The 21176-nt window shown below is 48.2% G+C and overlaps 1 protein-coding gene across 1 annotated transcript in view; it reads right to left on the reverse strand.

Moving 5' to 3' along the window:
* The window catches only part of LOC140421095 (synaptojanin-2-like), a 287869-nt gene that overhangs the window by 208782 nt on the left and 57911 nt on the right, over positions 1-21176 (reverse strand). Inside the window, 1 exon segment of the mRNA XM_072505504.1 lies at positions 4777-5002. Within this exon segment, the coding sequence (XP_072361605.1) occupies positions 4777-5002 (226 nt within the window).

Consider the following 21176-nt stretch of genomic DNA (forward strand, 5'->3'; position numbering starts at 1 on the left):
CTGGGCAGGGGGGTCTGCTGGGCAGGGGGGTCTGCTGGGCAGGGGGGTCTGCTGGGCAGGGGGGTCTGCTGGGCAGGGGGGTCTGCTGGGCAGGGGGGTCTGCTGGGCAGGGGGGTCTGCTGGGCAGGGGGGTCTGCTGGGCAGGGGGGTCTGCTGGGCAGGGGGGTCTGCTGGGCAGGGGGGTCTGCTGGGCAGGGGGTCTGCTGGGCAGGGGGTCTCCATGGCAGGGGGTCTCCATGGCAGGGGGTCTCCATGGCAGGGGGTCTCCATGGCAGGGGGTCTCCATGGCAGGGGGTCTCCATGGCAGGGGGTCTCCATGGCAGGGGGTCACCATGGCAGGGGGTCTCCATGGCAGGGGGTCTCCATGGCAGGGGGTCTCCATGGCAGGGGGTCTCCATGGCAGGGGGTCTCCATGGCAGGGGGTCTCCATGGCAGGGGGTCTCCATGGCAGGGGGTCTCCATGGCAGGGGGTCTCCATGGCAGGGGGTCTCCATGGCAGGGGGTCTCCATGGCAGGGGGTCTCCATGGCAGGGGGTCTCCATGGCAGGGGGTCTCCATGGCAGGGGGTCTCCATGGCAGGGGGTCTCCATGGCAGGGGGTCTCCATGGCAGGGGGTCTCCATGGCAGGGGGTCTCCTGGGTAGGGCTGTCCTGGGTAGGGCTGTCCTGGGTAGGGTTGTCCTGGGTAGGGCTGTCCTGGGTAGGGGTCTCCTGGGTAGGGGTCTCCTGGGTAGGGGTCTCCTGGGTAGGGGTGTCCTGGGTAGGGGTCTCCTGGGTAGGGGTCTCCTGGGTAGGGGTCTCCTGGGTAGGGGTCTCCTGGGTAGGGGTCTCCTGGGTAGGGGTCTCCTGGGTAGGGCTGTCCTGGGTAGGGGTGTCCTGGGTAGGGGTGTCCTGGGTAGGGGTCTCCTGGGTAGGGGTGTCCTGGGTAGTGGTTTTGTGGCTTGGCTGCGACGGGGGCCTGTGGCTGCCCCCCTCGTCGCTGGGTGGCACACGCCTGCGTCGCCGCACCCGCACAAGACTCCGGCATCGTCTCCCTATTGCTCCAGGTCTCTCCGTCTCCGTGGTCGCCGTGGGGTATCCTGCGGGCGTCACGTGGCAGAGGGTCCGGGTCTCTCCGTATCCCATGGTCGCCCTGGAGCATCCTGTGGGCGGTCGGCATCTGCGGGGATGGGTGCCTGGACGTTTGCTCCTGCAATACACAATGAAGCATGCATGGTTAGACATCAGGCGGTGATCAGGTGATACGGGGGAGGGGAATATGGGGGAGGGGGGGATATGGGGACGGGCTGTCGGTGGCTCACTTGCTGGTGGGCCCCCGACCTCTGCATCGGCAACCTCCCGGTCCTCAGGTCCGCCAGCCAGTTCCAGGGCCCTTTCCTCGTGTACGGTCAATGGCCTCTCATCAGCGGGGCCTCCTCCAGTCCTCACATGCTCCCTGGTGTTGTGTGCGCGCTTCTCCTGTGGGAGGGGGGGGGGGGCGGGGTAAAAGGCAACAGTGTTAGGCAGGTATATGAATGCACGCCATCGGTTGCGCATCTAGTGCAGAGGTTAGGGTTAGGGTTGGTTTCACCTGGGGGTGTGCCACACATCGGACAGTGGGGGGGGGGACGGGACGACTCACCCTGGCTGCCCTGGTGAGGTTGTTCACCTTCTTGTGGCACTGGGTGCCTGTCCGTGGTGTCAGAGCCACAGCGCTGACGGACTCTGCCACCTCCCTCCACAGACGCCGGCTGAGGCGTGGGGCGACCCTGCGGCCGTGTCCGGGGTACAGGGCCTCTCTCCTCTCCTCCACTGCGTCCAGGAGCGCCTCGATGCCGCGGTCCTGGAACCTCGGGGCTGCAGGGCGGGCGGCCACCTTGTCGGGTCTTCCGGGGTGGGTGCGTCTTTTGAGCCGTCACACCGTACGGCGTCAATGACGCCGCATGGCGTCACCGTCCACGTCGGGTGACGCCATCGCGAATGGATCAGAGTGATCCGCGCCGTTTTTGGCGCCGGGTCCCGGACATCGCGCCAGTTTTCGGAGAATCCCGCCCCACAAGTTTATTGGTTGGTGAGAAACTGCTGTTAATTGCATTATTTTTAAAGAAGTAGCTAATTAGATTTAAGTAAGAAACACAAGAGAAGTTTAAAAGCCAAGTCAAGGCTAAGTAAATTAAAATAAGTCAACCAAGCTAAAATAAGGGTCTCTGAAGAATAAAGCCAGACGGACTTGAAACGTTAACACTAATGTGAAGTAAAGTTTAGGCAGGGCAGCTCGGTCATGTGCAATGCCCATCCTATACTATATGGAAGTCATGGATGCTGCCGATGTCCCAGATGACCACGTGTTGGAAAAACGGCAGCACAAACGCGAGCTCTGGGTTTAGGTGCTCAAGTGGCAACTGGCATCACTACGGCGCCACCACGAGGCTGAGAGCTACCTGGATAGAGATGGTCACACCGCAGCTTCGGAGCCTTGAGACAAAAAAGGGAATGGGTGTCTGCCAGGAAGTCCAAGAGAACTAAGCAAGTAGTGCAGGAGTCCCCTGATGTGCCACTCATCAATTGGTTTGCCATTTTGGGTACCGGTGAGCGCTTTGGTCCCTCTGAGGAGTGTGATCCACAGGTGGTTCTGCTGTACAGGAGGAGAAAGAGTAGCAGTGATCGGGGATTCGTTAGTTAGGGATACAGAAAGGCGTTTCGGCGGCCTTATATGTGACACCAGGATGGTAATGTTGATTCTTTGGTGCCACGATCAAGGATGTCATGGTGCAGTTCCATTGATTCCCTACAGTGCAGGAGGCCATTTGGTCCATCAGGTTTGCACCGATCCTCCAAAAGAACCCTACCTAGGCCCACTTCCCTGTCCTATCCCACTTACCCTGTAAGCCCACCTGAGCTGCACATCTTTGGACACTAAGGGGCAATTTAGCGTGGCGAATCCACCTAACTTGCACATCTTTGGACTGTGGGAGGAAACTGGAGCACCTGGAGAAAACGCACACAGACACAGGGAGAATGCACAAACTCCACTCAGACAATCACCCAAGGCTGATATCGAACCAGAGTGCCTGGCGCTGTGAGGCAGCAGTGCTAACCACTGTAGCTCCACAGGACATTCTTCTGGGGGAGGGTGATTAGCCCGAGGTCATGGTCCACATTGGTACCAATGACCTGATAGGAGAGCGAAGAGATCTTGAAAGCACATTTTAGGGAGCTAGGAAGGAGATTGAAAAGCATCACCTCTAAAGCAGTAATCGCAGGATTAATCCCAGTCTCACATGCATGCGAGTATAGAAATAGGAGAATTGAGGGAACACGTGGCTGGAAAGTTGGTGCATGAGGGAGAGCATCAGATTTCGAGGCATTGACACCAGTCCTGGGGATGGTGCGATCTGCACAAACTGGATGGTTTACGCCTGAATAGGACTGGGATGAATGTCCTCATAGAGATTGGAAAGTGTTGTTGAGGAGAATTTAAACTAGATGAGCAGGGGAATGAGAACCTGAGGGCAGATCCACATCAGACAAAATAAGAACAGGAACGGGAGGTGGAGAATTGATGAGTGATTCTGAAAGACAGGAGAAGCACAGGAAAAAAAAGATAAAAACAACACTGGAATTTGGCAGTGTTGAAAGATATTTATGTAAAGCCGGGAGTGCAGCAAACAAAGACGATGAGCTGAGGACACACATAGACACGGAAACCTGACTTAAAGAGGGGCAAAATGGACATCTGAGCAGCCTTGGATATAGAGTTTTCAGGCATGATAGGGAAGGGGATAAAAAGGTGGAGGTGTAGCATTGTTGGTTAAAGAATCAATTACAGCTGTGAGGAGGGATGATATACAAAATGCAACATCAAATGAGGCCATATGGGCTGAGCCAAGAAATAAAACAGAAGCGCCCACTGTGCTAGGAGTATACTATAGACCCCCAAATAGTGAGAGGGATATAGAACAGCAAATACGTGGACAAACTTCTGAGTGTAAAACTAAAATTGCCAATAATAGTTGGGGACTTTGACTATCCTAATATCAATTGGCATTCGAACAGTGTGAAGGGCACAGAGGACACAAAATACTCAAACAGCACTCGGAGAACTTTTTTCGCCGGCATGTAACAAGCCCAATGAGAGGGGGGCGTAATTTTATATTTAGTCTTCAGGAATGAAGCTGGGCAAGTGGACATGCAAAGATGGCCGGGATGGGAGCGAACAGACCCTTTGGTTCCATTCCACCTCCCTTACCCTCCGAGAAATGTAAATTCCCGCCTTAAATTGAGTTACTGTTTTGTCAGCACTACTTTCAGTGGACAGCAGTTGTAATGGAGGTAGAAACAACATTCATTTGCCATTATTGTTACTTAGCAGATTGTACTTCACTGTACTCACACCAAAAAGCACAAATAATTCCCTGTTACTGATAAATTCACCACATGCTCATGCAAAAGAACTTGGTAACTCATTGGCTTATGTGACAGTTATTATAAAATGTTATCAAGGCAATACCATGTTTGTGCATTTTTCCTGTAATACTTTGAAAGGTCAAGCAATTGATCAAATCACAACTCTTAGCTAGTTTATTTGAGGCTGAACCAATTGGAACGCTTTTTTGCAATCAAGCCAAGGTTTAGTTCTGCATGTTTAGACTGCCCTGTAATGTTATTACATGATACTTGCAACTTAACAAAAGGCCATTCAGTCTGATATCTCCCTGCTGGCATTAAGGCTCCACCCCAGTCCAAGATCGTGAAGGTCCCTGTAAAAAGTGCAAGTCTTTATTTGTTCTCAAAATACCTGTTCTGTTTCAACAAAGTTGGATACATGCCCATCATCATCAATTCCTCGTACGTAGAAACTGGCACCGACTCGTTCACAGCTGAGCCGTGATATCAGGCACGCCTTTGCCTTCTTTTCTGTGGCGTAGGCTGTACGGATCTCGATCACTCCACAGATCACCTTCAGTAGCCAATCAGAGCAGTTTACTTGGTACTGCTTGAGATGTACATGTAAAGACTGATTCCTGCAACCAATTCATAGACACAAAATAAGTAGAAATTGTCAGCCATTTTACAGAAACAAAAATGAAAACAAAACCAAGCAGATTATTTCTCTGCTAGTATTCAAATATTCTCAGAGAAAGCTGGTACAGAAGCTCGGACACTGACATCATCAATCCCTAATCACGCATCACATTCTTATCACTATCCAAGGAATTTCAATGCCAAACTTTGGAAATTAAGTCTACTCCCAATCAAAGGTCATCAATGGAGGAAATTCATGCTTAATGTTCCCAAACGTTTTACTGTTTACTAAGGTACCCAAACACAAACTGATGACAATCATAGAATCATCAAATCTTACAGCACAGAAACAAGTCAGCTTATCGTGCCTGCGTGGGCTCTATGAAAAAGTCATTGAATTTAGTACCACAACCTGGATTTTTCCCCATAATCCTGCAATTCAATCCTCTTCAAGTCCATGTTCAATTGCCCTTTGAAAGTTACCGTGGAATTTGTTTCCACAACTCATTCAGATACAGCATTCTAAATTCTAACAACCCTGTGTGAAAAGTATTCCCTTCATTTCCACTCTAGTTCTTTCCCAAGTTATTTTAAAATCTAGCTTCTCTAGTTACTTGTGAGAGGAAATCAGTTACACCCTATTTGCTAAATTCCATAAACAAATTTAAAAAATAACTTGTCCTGCCAGCTTCAAAGATGTGTGACCTTACACTCCCTTCAAAATTGTATGATTTGCTTTATATTGCCTCCTCTGATTCCTCCTTCCAACATGTGTCACTTCGCACTCTTCCGCATTAGATTTTATCTTCCAGGTGTCTGCCCATTTCATTACATGAGCAGAATAATTGCAATTTATTTGAAAATCAAAATTCTTGGGGAAAAAAATTGCTTTGCACAGTTCGACTTCACATGCTAAATAGACATTTAGAATGAAGGTTTTATTCAACATTCCCATACCATACCCACATTACTATATCTGCAATAAACAAAAGCTCCCCTGGTGTGGTAAGGCAAATGTTAAAAATATTGTGATACCGCTTTTGATTTTGAAGCAACAGTGGATGTCTGCCAAGGTGGGCTGCTCATAGCAATTGGTAAACTCACCTTTGTGTTGGAGATGAAGGGGGAAACATTGAACACTTAGAATCATAGAATCCCTACAGTGCAGAAGGAGGCCATTTGGCCCATCGGGTATGTGCCACCCCTCCGAAAGAGCATCCTACCTAGGCCCACTCCCCACCTTATCCCCGTAACCCCACCTAACCCGCACATCTTTGGAATGTGGGAGGAAACCAGAGTGCCCGGAGGAAACCCACGCAGACATGGGGAGAAAGCGCAAACTCCACACAGACAATCACCCAAGGCCGGAATCGAACCGAGGTCCCTGGCGTTGAGGTAGCAATGCTAACAACAGTGCCACTGTGCTGCACTTACCTATTACTCTGCCATGAAATTAACATCGCAAATGTCTCCGCATAGTAAACCTAAATTTGAATTTAACATTGTTCTGAGAAGTTCACAGTTTTCTAACTTCCTGCCTTCAGCTGTTAAAGCTGTTACAACCAAGCCACACGCTCTCAAAACCAGCTGGCTAAAAAAATAGAGTTGTCTGAAAACCAGACATTTTTAGAATGTGCCAATGTATCTTTTTAAAATTTTACTCAGTTAATATTAATTTACCTGGACAATCTGGCCAGATGCTGCGTGGCATCAAATTTGTTCTCTGCTCTAGCATGAGTACCACCTGCTCCAAGTGAGCCGTGACACGAACGGGCCTGGTTTGGCTCAAACCCCCAAGCGCCCACCCTGAAATCCAGCAAAATCAAAAAGCCCGGGTCCCAGGACCAATATGACTCCTCTTCAGAAACCTAGTCTAGTCTAAGGTCTAGTTAATTTATGAAATCTGCACACTTTAGAGGGGACTACTGTTTGTATTGTAATCTGACTATAATTACACCTGGTAAAATTATAAGAGCCAACTACGTAGATTGAGTTCATTAGGTTCGGTACAGTTCAAGCTTAGGAATGATAGCATAGTGGCTACGATACTAGACTAATAACGAGAACATAAAATATCGGTGCAGGATAGACTACATCTTATCGAGCCTACTCCACCATTCAATGCAAACATGGTTGATCTTGGTTTTAACTCCAGTTTCCCCCCTGTTCCCCGTAACCTCTAATTCCGCAGAGACCAAAAATCTGTCAATCGCAGCCTTAAATGTATTCTTTTTTTTTTTAAAGTCATACAATATTTATGTAGAACACAGAAGAATAAAAGATATACTTGTGTTGAAAGTCACTGTCTGTAATGATTCCATGTGGGTAGATGGGCATTCAAATGAAAGTAATTCTTGGCAAAGGTTGAGTTTGAAAGAACCCACAATGCCATTTTTTGAAGCAAGCATTATTAAAAATTAAATTGCTTTTAAAGTTTTCAAAACACAAAAATGTGATTGTGTTTTACAATCAGGGTGTTGGGAAATGACTGTGTTCATTAGTGGCTCCGTAAAATAATGCTAGCCTTGAATGTATTCAACGATGGACAATCCGCAACCCTCTGGGGTAGAGATTTCCAAAGATTATAACCCTTTAGTGAAGAAATTGCTCTACATCTCAGTTCTAAATGATTGTCCCCCCTCATCCTGAGACTGTGCCTCCATGTTCTAGACTCCCCAGCCAGCAGAAACAATCTCTCAGCATCTCCGCTATCAAGCCCCTTCAGAATTTTGTCGCTTTCAATGAGATTGCCTTTCATTCTTCTAAACTCCAGAGAATAGAGACCAATTTACTCAGCCTCTCGTCATAGGAAAACCTTATCATCCCAGGCACCAATTTAGTGAATCATTGCTCTACCACTTCCAATATGAGTATATAATTTCTACACACAGTACTCCAGATGCATCCATACCAAGCCCCTGTACAACTTTAGCAAGACTTCTTTTACAGGGACCCGGACAAATAATGCAGAGGCACAAGTTCAAATCCCACCATGGCAGCCACAGAACTTCAATTCAGTTAAGTAAATAAAGCCAGAATGAAAATAAAGTTAGCATAGTGACCATGACCATCAATATCTATCTGGTATATAAATGTCCTTTAGGGAAAGAACATCCCTATGCAGTCTGCCTTGAAACAAAATATCAGAATGTGTACTCACGCATTATACATACATATAAGTCTTGTACTTACACATGCTTGGTCCAGTTTAATACCAGGACAGTACGGAATGATCTTCTGAGGTTAGAACTCCTTTCAATTCTTTTCATGCAAGTTTACAATTACAGGTATTCAAAATAAAACTCTCTCAAATATCATCCGTATGCTTCTAAATGAGATAGCCAGCGCATCAATTGTAATCTTACCCACCCTGGGAGGTATTCCTTACTCAGCACAGTTTTTTCTTTGGTCATTCAACATGTTACAGAGCCGACGTGTGTATTTCAATTTCAGCTACATTAAATTAATTACCTTTCCTAATCCAGGCTTCTCGAATGTTGCATTCACATACTTCATTTATCAACAGAAAACTAAGCTATCCCTGTAAATGGGGGCAGTAGTTCAAAATGGTACTGGGGAAATAGAAGAACTGCATTAGATTTATAACTTGATTGAAGTACGGATAGCAGTTGAATAATATTTTGAAACTTGGAAACTTTAAAACCCAATAAAGATGGAAGGGTAGGTGATCCATAGAATTCCGACTGTGCAGATGGCCATTTGGCCTAACAAGTCTGCATGGACTCTCTGAAAGAGCACCCTGCCCTATCGCCATAACCCCGTTCACTGACCAAGCCAATCCATCTAACCTGCTCTACCTTTTGGACTGTGGGAGGAAACCGGAGCACCCGGAGGAAACCCACGCAGACACGTGGAGAACGTGCAAACGCCCCACGACAGTCAGGCAAGGCCAGAATCGAACCTGGGTCCCTGGTGCTGTGAGACAGCAGTGCTAACCACTGTGCTGTGTAGCAGCTGTAGCATGTGGGTATTAGCTGTATTAAGAGAGTCTACAGCTCAAGCAACTTCGGCTCAGCCTCGAACACAGCGATACATCAGGGAGAGGTAAAGTTACCTGGACACTTAGTTCCAATAGGCAGTCACACCTCTTACGATAGGTGCTGCTGATCTGGTCCATGGTCAGGTACAGTGGGGTGTAAAAATGTTGAATGCTCAAAGATTAGTGTGGGAGAAATATGTTTTGGTTCATGGGATACTGGCACCAGTGGGAGAAATGAGAGCTGTACCATCGCGGTGATCTGCAGCTGAACTGAGCTGGGATTAGTGTCCTTGGGAGTCATATATCTATATATGTAGAGAGGGCTTTAAATTAAATAGTGGGGAGGAGGCTTCGCAGGAGGGGAGATTTGGAAAGTCAAACATGAAATAGTCCAGGGTAACAATATGTATGATGATAACAAATGTGCCTCTGGAACATGCAGAGCATTCAAACAGGGAAAATGATTTTACACTTAATAGCGCAGGAGAGGAGCTCAGGTGAAGTGAGATTTAGAAATCCAAAGATGATTTGAGGCAATAAAAAAATATATTGATGTTTATAAAGACAAGCAGAGCGAGGCCGGAAGGAACAGAGATTTTAACGGTAAAAGTGCAGAGAGTAAAGTCCATAAAGGGATAGTGGTTTAAAAAAATAAAAAATAAAGTCCCTCTGTCCGACAACAGCAAAGCTAGCCCCCTTACTAACTTCTGGGGTCTTGTGCCAAAAAAGGGAGAGGTGTTTCACAGACATAATCATACTTGCAGAATCACCGAATGCCCCAGACACCACCATCACCATTCCTCAGTATGTCCTGTCCCACTGGAAGGACCAGCCCAGCAGAAGTGGCGGCACAGTGGCATAGTCAGGAGGAAATAGCCCTGAGAGTTCTTAGCATCTACTCTGGACCCCATGAAGTCTCATGCACCAGATCAAATGTGGGACAGGTAACCTCCAGCTGATTACCACATACCATCCACCCTCAGCTGATGAACCAGTATTTCTCCATATGGAACACCACTAGGAGGAAGCACTGTGGGTGGCAAGGGTGCAAAATACACTCTGGGTATCACTAATAACAGAGCTGGCCAAGTCCGAAGAGCATAAAATGGTTAAAATGTTATAAAACGGTTTGCACACAATCGATGTTCATGCACACTGTTACATCTCAATACCACCAGTTGTACCAAATTAAACAAGAAAATAAATGGCCGAGTGGTCACTGATGATGCGACAGAGTGGCACAGTGGTTAGCACTGCTGCCTCACAGCTCCAGGGACCCAGGTTCGATTCCGACCTCTGGTGACTGTTGGGAGTTCTCCCGTGTCTGCGTGGGTTTCCTCCGGTTGCTCCCGTCCCTTCCCACAGTCCAAAGATGTGCAAGTTAGGTGGATTGGCCAGGCCAATTTGTCCTTTAGGGTGGAGTTGCAGAAATAGGGTGGGGGATTGGACCGAGTTAGGGTGGTCGTTCAAAGGGTTGGTGCAGATTTGATGGGCCAAATGGCCTCCTTCTGCACTGAAGGGATTCTTTGATTTTATGACATAGCTGCTCGACTAGATCTGCGGCAGGTGGTGAGGGAACCAGCAAGAGGGAAAAACATACTTGACCTCATCCTCACCAAAATGCCTGCTGCAGGTGCATCTGTCCAGGACAGTATCAGTAGGAGTGACCATCGCACAGTCCTTGTGGAGACAAAGTTCTATCTTCACATTAAGTATACCCTCAATCATGTTGTGTGGCACTACCACTGTGCTATACAGGATAGACTTCGCACAGATCTGGCAGCTCAAGATTGGGCATCTATGAGACGCTGTGGGCCATCAACAGCAGCAGATTGGACTAAACCACAATGTGGTAACCTCATGGCCTGGCATATCCCCCATTCTACATTACTATCAAACCAGGAAATTAACCCTGCTTCAATGAAGAGTGCAGGAGGGCATGCCGGGAGCAATACCACGCATCATAAAAATGATGCGTCAAACTGGCGAAGCTACATTACAGGACAATTCGCAAAGCAAAGAGCATAATCAGCATGTAATAGACAGAGCTAAGCAATTCCACAACCAATGGATTAGATCTCAGCTCTACAGTCCTGCCGCATCCAGTTGTGAATGGTAGTGGACATTTAAACAACTCGCTGGAGGAGGAGACTCCATGAATATCCCCATCCTCAATGATGGGGATCCCAACACATCAGCGCAAAAGATAACGCTGAAGCATTTGCAAAAATCAACAGCCTGAAGTGCTGTGTTAGGACAACACAGTGGCGCAGAGGTTAGCACTGCCACCTCACGCTGCTGAGGACACCCAGGTTCGATCACGGCCCTGGGTCACTGTCCATGTGGAGTTTGCACATTCTCCCCGTGTTTGCGTGGGTTTCACCCCCACAACCCAAAGATGTGCAGGGTAGGTGGATTGGCCACGCTAAATTGCCCCTTAATTGGAAAAAAAGAATCGGGTACTCTAAATTTATAAACAAAAACAAAAATGAAGTGCTGTATGGATGATCCATCCAGGTCGCCTCCGGAGATCCCGAGGATCACAGATGTCAGTCTTCAGTCAATTCGATTCACTCCACGTGATATCAAGAAATGATTGAAGGCACTGGACATTGCAAAGGCTATAGTCCCTGACAATATTTCAACAACAGTACTGAAGACTTGTGCTGCAGAACGGGCCACACCCTTGGCCAAGCTGGTCCAGTACAGCTGCAACACTGGCATTTACCCAGCAACGTGGACCATTGCTCAGGTATGTCCTGCACACAAAAGGCAGGATGAATCCAACCTGATGTAACTCGATTTGATTGATTGGCTGGTGGCCAATGAATTGTCCCAAAATACTACTGGGCCGCCAATGCGACGATGGTGCGCAAATGGGTGATGGAGGGAGAGGGGGCTGCATGGAAGAGGCTGGAGACGGCGTCTTGTGTGGGTACAAGTCTGGGGCGCTGGCAACGGCGCCGCTGCCGCTCCCTCCAAGGAGGTATACCACGGGCCCGGTGATGGCGGCTGCCCTCAAAGTCTGGGGACAGTGGAGGCGGCACAGGGGGGGAAGTTGGGGCCTCGGCGTGGAACCCAATACGGGGGGACCACCGGTTCTTCCCAGGGAGAACAGATGGAGGGTTTTCGGGGTGGCACAGGGCAGGGATACGAAGGTTGGGGGACCTGTTTGTGGACGGGAAGTTCGTGAGCCTGGGTGAGCTGGAGGAGAAGTACGGGCTCCCCCCCGGGGAACACCTTCAGGTACTTACAGGTAAGGGCGTTTGCCTGGCAACAGGTGGTGGAATTCCCACGGCTGCTGCCACACACCGTACAGGACAGGGCGCTCTCGGGGGAGTGGGTGGGAAAGATCTCGGAAACTTACCAGGTGATGCAGGAGGAGGAGGAGGCCTCAGTGGTGGAGGTGAAAGGTAAGTGGGAGGAGGAGTTGGGAGAGGAGATTGCGGAAGGGACGTGGGCAATTGCCCTGGGGAGGGTGAACTCTTCCTCATCGTGCGCGAGGCTCAGCCTCATACATTTTAAGGTGCTGCACAGGGCACACATGACCGGGACAAGGATGAGCCGGTTCTTTGGGGGTGAGGACAGCTGTGTTAGGTGCTCAGGGAGCCCAGCAAATCACCCATCAGTAATGTAATGGAAGAAATAATGAACAGTGTTACCAAGCAGCAATTCCTTAGCAATAACCTACTCGTTGACGCTCAGTTTAGGTTCCGCCAGGGCCACTCAGTTCCCAACTTCATTGCAGCCTTGTTTCATGTAGAACCCGTATGGGAGAGATGACAGGAACACACGGTAGGGTAGGTAGAAATGAACAGGTTTATTATGGTGTACACAAAACTCCGAAAGACTATAGCTCCTCTCCCCGAAGGGCCACGTTCAGGGTTTTTATACTCAGTAATTTCCCCTTGTCCCCACCTCCCCGCCCCCACCCGCGTCCCAATTACCGGGGAAGTTCATGCTCGGCTGTGCAAGGGGAAAAATCTATGGAGCACAGTCCTTGGCCCCCAAGAGGGTTATACCAGTTTATAGAACATAGTGCAGAAGGAGGCCATTCGGCCCATCGAGTCTGCACCGACCCACTTAAGCCCTCACTATCCCCATAACCCAATAACCCCTCCTAACCTTTTTGGTCACTAAGGGCAATTTATCATGGCCAATCCACCTAACCTGCACGTCTTAATGGACTTGAGAGAGGAAACCGGAGCACCCGGAGGAAACCCACGCAGACACGGGGAGAACGTGCAGACTCCGCACAGACTGTGACCCAGCCGGGAATTGAACCTGGGACCCTGGCGCTGTGAAGCCACATTGCTATCTCCTTGTGCTACCGTGCTGTTCAAACATGGACAAAAGAGCTGAACTTCAGAGGTGAGATAAGAGTGACTGCTCTTGACATCAAGGCAGCATTCGGTCGGATTTTGCATCAATGAGCCCCAGAAAGGCTAGAGTCAATTGGAATCAGTGAGAAAACTCTCCGCTGGTTGGAGTCATACTTGTCACAAAGGAAGATGGTTGTGGTGTCAGACGTCAGTCATCTCAGTTCCAGGACATCACTGCAGGAGTTCCTCAGGGTAGTTAGTGTCCTAGGCCTAACCATCTTCAGCTGCTTCATCAATGACCTTCCATCCGCTATAAAGTCAGGAGTGGGGATGTTCGCTGATGATTGCACAAAAGTTCAACACCATTCGTGACTCCTTAGGTACTGAAGCAGTCTGTGCCCATACGCAGACTTGGACCCCATTCAGGCTTGGGTTCATAGTGGCAAGTAACATTGGCACCAGGCAATGACCATCTCCAACCAGAGAGAATCTAACCAGCACCTTGTGACACTCAATGGCATTACTATTGTAGAATTGGCCACTATCAACATCCTGGGGCTACATTGACCAGAAACTGAACTGGACTAGCCATATAAATACTATGGCTACAAGAGCAAGTCAGAGGCAGCGAACAACTCATCTTATGACTCCCCAAAGCCTTCCCAGCACCTACACAGTGCAAGTCAGAAATGTGATGGAATATTCTCCACTCGGCTGGGTGAGCGCAGCTCCAACAACAGTCAAAAAGCTCAACATCCAGGGCAAGGCAGCCCACAAGATTCACACCCCATCCACCACCTTAAATATTCACTCCCTCCAATATCAGAGACATGGTTCCAAGGTGACCAAGGTTAGGAACTAAATATTCCAGGATGCACAACATTTCAAAAAGCCAGGAAAAATGGAAGTGGAGGAGATATTGCCCTGATAATAAAGGATGACAGAGGACATTAGTGAGAAAGGATCTTGGCTCAGAAAATCAGGAAATAGAACCAGTATGAATTGGGAAACCAATATGTGTGGAGATCAGGGCCGGGATTCTCCAATCCCACGCCGGTTCGGAGAATCAGCAGGGGGGGGGGGGGGATCTAGCCACACCGTTCCGAGGCCGGACTGCCGATTCTCCGGCGACCAGAGAATCAACACCAATCGCGCCCGCGCGGTCGCCACCACGCAGGTCGGGGGCCGTTGAAAGCGGCCCCCGTGGCGATTCTCCGCGCTCGACGGGCTGAGTGCCCGCCATGTCCCCCCGACGTGGGTTACGTATGGTCCTACCCAGCGGGATCTCGGAGATCTGGCTGCGGGGTCCGTCCTGGTGGGAGGGCGGGGGAGGGATCTGGCACCGGGGGGGGGGGGGGGGGGGGGGGGGCCTCCACGGTGGCCTGGCCCACGATCGAGACCTACCGATCGGTGGGTGGGCTAATTCCCGGGGGGGGGGGGGGCTATGTTCCTCCACGCTGGGCCCCTGTAGGGCTCCGCCATATTGCACGGGGGCCGGCGCGGAGACGGCAACCCACGTGCATGCGCGGACCAGCGCCGGCCGTGTCGCACCGGCTTTCAAGCGCACAGCACTCCGGTGCCGTGCTAGCCCTCAAAGAACGGGTGAATGCCTGGGCCTGGAGGCCCGTTGACGCCGGCATTGCTCGCGCCGGTTTTGATGCCGGCGTCAACACTTGGCCGGGATTTCGGAGAATCCTAGCCCAGAAGTAGCAAGGGTCATAAAACTCTGGTCGGAATAGTTTAGATAGAGGCCCTCTAAAGTCCAGTTATACCATTGGACAGAGCATTAATCAACATTATCTGAACTTGTAATGTTGGTAAGGTGGTCTAGAAGTTGAGTTCGTAGAATGCTTTTGTGACAGTTTCCTGGAGCAATATGTTGTGGAACCAACTAGGGATAAAGCTATCTTAGATATAGTATTGTGCATTGAGGCAGTGTTAATTAGTGGATTAATGGGTGTTTCTCTGGTTGGCAATCAGTAGCTAGTGGTGTCCCTCAGGGATCAGTGTTGGGCCCACAACTGTTCACAATTTACATAGATGATTTGGAGTTGGGGACCAAGGGCAATGTGTCCAAGTTTGCAGACGACACTAAGATAAGTGGTAAAGCAAAAAGTGCAGAGGATACTGGAAGTCTGCAGAGGGATTTGGATAGGCTAAGTGAATGGGCTAGGGTCTGGCAGATGGAATACAATGTTGACAAATGTGAGGTTATCCATTTTGGTAGGAATAACAGCAAAAGGGATTATTATTTAAATGATAAAATATTAAAACATGCTGCTGTGAAGAGAGACCTGGGTGTGCTAGTGCATGAGTCGCAAAAAGTTGGTTTACAGGTGATTAAGAAGGCAAATGGAATTTTGTCCTTCATTGCTAGAGGGATGGAGTTTAAGACTAGGGAGGTTCTGCTGCAATTGTATAAGGTGTTAGTGAGGCCACACCTGGAGTATTGTGTTCAGTTTTGGTCTCCTTACTTGAGAAAGGACGTACTGGCACTGGAGGGTGTGCAGAGGAGATTCACTAGGTTAATCCCAGAGATGAAGGGGTTGGATTACGAGGAGAGGTTGAGTAGACTGGGACTGTACTCATTGGAGTTTAGAAGGATGAGGGGGGATCTTATAGAAACAGAAGATTATGAAGGGAATAGACAGGATAGATACGGGCAGGTTGTTTTCACTGGCGGGTGAAAGCAGAACTAGGGGGCATAGCCTCAAAATAAGGGGAAGTAGATTTAGGACTGAGTTTAGGAGAAACCTCTTCACCCAAATGGAATTCCTTGCACAGTGAAGCTGTAGAGGCTCCTTCATTAAATGTTTTTTAAGATAAAGATAGATAGTCTTTTGAAGAATAAAGGGATTAAGGGTTATGGTGTTCGGGCCGGAAAGTGAAGCTGAGTCCACAAAAGATCAGCCATGATCTCATTGAATGGTGGAGCAGGCTCGAGGGGCCAGATGGCCTACTCCTGCTCCTAGTTCTTATGTTCTCATGTTCTTAAGATCCAGTGGGAAATAGGGAACATTATACAATTGAATTCGAGATTATATTTGAAAATGACATACTCAATCACAAGTTAGAATCCACAAACTTAAACAGATATTAAAATCGAGTTCCTGGCTGATGGGCAACTAGAGAAAGACAATGCTTTGAAGCAAATAACTTATGCAGTGGAATTACGAGACTGTATTAAAGATTTGGAGCGGAAACCCAAAATGCAAAAAGAGAAAGCTGAGATTCTTGCTTGGAAAGAATTAGATAAAGCTCGTACTAAATGGAAGAAAAAAACACAAAAAGAGTGCAGGAAACTGCAAGAGCCATTTTAAAAAGAATATCAAGATTTTCTGTCAGAAATTAAACAGAAGCTCAACACGATTCTTAAAGCAGCAAAGGAGAACCAAAACCATGCATTTAAACAGGAAAAGGAATGACTCAGATGATTGCCTAGCTGAATAGTTTTTTTTGTGGGTTACGGAATTGAAAAAACTACAACAATGAAAGAAAGTGGAACTTAAATATTAAAACTTGGGCCAAATTGGTCACAAACTGATTCTGAAGGAAAACAGAAGGAAATGCTGCATCAAGAGGGTAAAAAGCAGCATGACAAATAACTCCTTCGAGTCTACATTTTTCAGCTGTTTATATTGAAAAGAGCCAGAGCAGCTATACAAAAGATTATAATATTTTGGGACTGTAGCTTTAAATTTAGGGTAATTGAAGAGGTCATATGACCTGCTCTGAAGTCTGTCTGACAGTAAGCCTTGGTCATAGATTATAAATCATAGAATCTACAGTGCAGGAGGCCATTCGGCCCATCGAGTCTGCACGGGCCCTTGGAAAGAGCACCCTACTTAAGCCCATGCCTCCACCCTATCCCCGTAAACTCAGTAACCTGACCTAACCTTTAGACTCTACGGGGCAATTTAGCATGGTCAATCCACCTAACCTGCACATCTTTGGTCTGAGAGAGGACACCGGAGCATCCGGACACACGGGGAGAAAGTGCACACTCCGCACAGACAGTCATCAGAGGCCAGACTTGAACCCGGGTCCCTGGAGCGATGAGGCAGCAGTGTTAACCACTGTGCCATCTTGCCACCCTGGTTTGATTGTTAAGGATCAAAGAAAGACTCATTATCTTACTGAGAAGAAGGTGCAAGGTATTTTTGCTTGGAGACAATGGCAACAGTCTCTACATTCAGTAGGTTCCAAGGGTGAAATCGTGCAGAGGCAATAGGGATCTTGGATTCCAACTGGAATGCCACAAGTCCACTGTACCGCCTCTTTTTTGAAAAGGCCCACTCCACCTTTTGCCACTTAGGCACTAAAAGGCCAGGGGCAGGCCTTTCCCTGGGATCAAGGACACAGGGAGCAGGGCTCCTGCTGCCAAGAGCTGTTGGCCAATCAGAGGCTGGAATCTCTTCTGTACTCAGCAGCACCACTGGGGAGCTGGTGGCTGTTGATGGTACAACACCCACCTAAGGCCTTGGATCAAGGAGGAATCCAGGCACAGGTTGCAGGAAGGGAGTCATGGGATGAGGGTGGAGGGTTGTGGGGGTATTAGGGGTAGTCAGCAGCAAGGGCAAGGGGATGTCTCTCAGCACATCCCCATTTCCCGATGCCAGATTCCTTGATCAGGCATTAAATGCCTTTGAGTGACGGTTCAATGACCCAGCCTCCACTGCTTTCTGTTGAAGAAAATTTCATAGGATCATCATACAAGAAGCTTGAAAAGCCAACCCTGGCTTTGTTTGATTGTGGGTTCCAAGGCGCAGTTAATAATAATAATTTTGACAATAAGCAACTATTATTATTAACTGCGCCTTGGAACCCACAATCAAACAAAGCCAGGGTTGGCTTTTCAAGCTCCTTGTATGATGATCCTGTGAAATTTTCTTCGCCAGAAAGCAGTGGAGGTTGGGTCATTGAATAAATTCAAGGCCGATTGTACAGATTTCTGATAGACAGAGGAAAGTCAAGGGGCAGACAGGAAAGTGGAATTGAGGCACAATTAGTTCAGCCATGATCTTAGTGAATGTCGGGCTAGGCTCATAGTCCTAAGTCCCATATTCTATCACAACCCCGTCCACCCACAGTTTTAAGATGAACAAGCCAAACACAGAAAAATGGCTTTCCTCACTTGTACAAATTTTCTCTTCTCGACTATTTGTGTCAAAGGTGGCATCTGCGCTCTCTGAAATACACTTAACTCATCGCTTTCGCATCATCTGATGTTTAAGAGCTGCGAGAGGCATTTACGTTGAAAACAACTTAATTGGTTTGGATGCCTCTGTTGGACTACACCATTTCTGATAGATCTGAAAAGTCTTTCTTTGATCGCTAACAATCAATACATCCAGGCTTACTGTCAGAGAGACTTCACAACAGGTCACATGACCCCCTTCATTTACCCTTAATTTAAAGCTACAGTCCCAGAATATAATAATCTTATAAACCTTAAAAGTGTAACAACAGATATTTATAAATTCTCCACTTTGTTGTTTCTGAAATCACATTTGATTTCCAGATTCAATGAATTGTTTGAAAAGCTCCACAAGGTTTTCTGTGTAATCTAGGATATCTAATTAACATTCCTCGTCACCCTGAGAAAGAAAACAATGTTTACACTTGTTAACATTCCAGGTTTATTTCCTCATGACCCAAACCTTTGAACCTTTGATGTATGACTCATTATTTCTGGTCATGCCGAAAAGATCACTTGTCCTATTCTGCATGTCTTTTATATTTTATTAATTATGCAGTTGCTATTTACAAAAGTATACGTTTCCACGTTCTCTATTCATCCATGCCTTTGTGACACTAATTACAGCCCACACTGTTGGTCACAGGTCCAGATAGATACAAGAGGAGTAGTGAACCTGCCATGTCAAATATTGCTTGCTACTGAACTGGGAAGACATCAATCCTGAATCTGCCCCGAGGGCCATATGTACACAAACAACAGCAAACCCTGCAACAATAGACCTTTTGAAGGACCTTCTGTTCAAGGTTCATGCCAAGCTTTAGACTTTAAAAAAAGGCATGATCAGCTCAGAAACACCAAAACTGTTGGTAAAGTTGTTGCACACATATCAATGGTACTGCTCAACATATTCTTCTGGATTGGAATCCATCAATAACAGACTACACGACATGCAAAGCTCACTGCCCAGTACATCAAAATGACTATTATGCAATCACAAACAAACACAGCAATGAAAATAAAGACAGCTACTACATTGTACTTTAGGACAAAAGTAATTGCAACAACTAGCATTAGATTACATTCCTCTGCTCTGCCCCTAGCAAATACATCTGTGCAATTATCCCCCTAGCAAGTATATCTGTGCAATTATCCTTAACAGATAAACTCAAGCAAGCTGGTTTTCACCGAAGCAGATCATGCAGAAGTCAGATCTTTACTTTATATCAGGCTTGTCCAACCTTTGGCCCACAGGCCACAACCCCTGTATCTGGCCCACGGACTCACTGTTCAAACTACGGGAACGTGGAATGAAAGATCTGCCTCTCCTGCATTTATGGCTGATAGGCTCACTGGTGAATGTGTCAGCAGCAAATTTGCGAGAGAATCAGTCTCTGATTGGACAAGAAGCAAATAGTGTGAAGGTGAATGGTTGTTCCTCTATTTGCAGAGTGCAGGCTTTCTGTTGGTTCCTGTACGGCGCCAGGTGAAGGAGCACAGGACCAAGATGGTGGAGCGAGCGGGCGAGCCATGAGGAAAAGCATAGTGCAAGGGAAGAAAGCAAGGGCTTGGGACAGGAGCAGTAAAAATGGTGGCAAATAGGAAGCAACATGTGTTCAGCATTCGGAATGAGGCTTGGGAGACCCACTGGGCGGCTGGAGGCCGGGAAGGCCCACCGGGCGGCTGGAGGGCAAGTGGTCAAATGGGAACAAGTGATGGCGTGTGTGTGAGAGAGAGAGAGACACAATGGGGCTGATTCACTAGTCGCCGACCCTGATTTTGTAATCGGCGATCGGGCGGAGAATCCATTTTTATGACAAAATCAGGGGCGGCACCTGTTTGACGCAGGTTTCGCATGCTCCGTCCCCTCCAAAACGGCATCATCACAGCATCCACAGCACGCCGTTGGGACGGCCTCAGTGTGTCGCCTGAAAACCCTCCCCCGATACTCCACCCCTGATGGGCCGAGTTCACAATGGCGTGGGGGACGTGTGGTCCCAGCCGAGCAGGAACCCGACAAGGTGGCTGTAGACTGTGTCTAGTGCCACCATAGTCGGGCGGGAGCCGTGCTGCTGGCAGGGAGGGCTTCTGCAATGGCTGGGGGGACTATTTAGCAGGTCAGTCTGCACGTGACCGGCGCCATGTTTTATGGTGCAACCGTTGCAGGTCGTCACCGTGTGCATGCGCAGCCACGGATTCTGCCATTCTCCAGCCAGTTATTTTGTGGAGGCCGGGGGTTTAACGCACTGCATCGGTGAGGGAGGCGCCACCAATATGCCACGTAAAATGCCACGGATTCTCCGCACTTAGCCTCAGAATCGGAGAATCTGGCCCAATGGGTGTGTAAGCCCACCTCAGCACTTAGCCGTCCCTGTGGCCACCTCCAATTTGTGCGTGGTGGCAGCGGCGGTCATGACTTCCTCCCGCGCCCAGCTCCTCCAGAGAAACAAATCAAATCATGCCATTCAGGACTCCTTCGCCCCTAAGGAGACTTCGCTGAGCTGGGAAATTTCTCAACTCGAGCTAACCGCCTCAGGAGTGAAAATCTGGCCCCTTAAATCTACTTTTGGAATTCACAAAAATTGTGAGTGAGTTACAAATACCCTCAAGTCTGGGGTCTTTGCTCAGACCTAGTCAATAGTTTTTGCTGTTTA

The sequence above is a fragment of the Scyliorhinus torazame genome, chromosome 1, assembly GCF_047496885.1.
Source record: "Scyliorhinus torazame isolate Kashiwa2021f chromosome 1, sScyTor2.1, whole genome shotgun sequence".
NCBI lineage: Eukaryota > Metazoa > Chordata > Chondrichthyes > Carcharhiniformes > Scyliorhinidae > Scyliorhinus > Scyliorhinus torazame.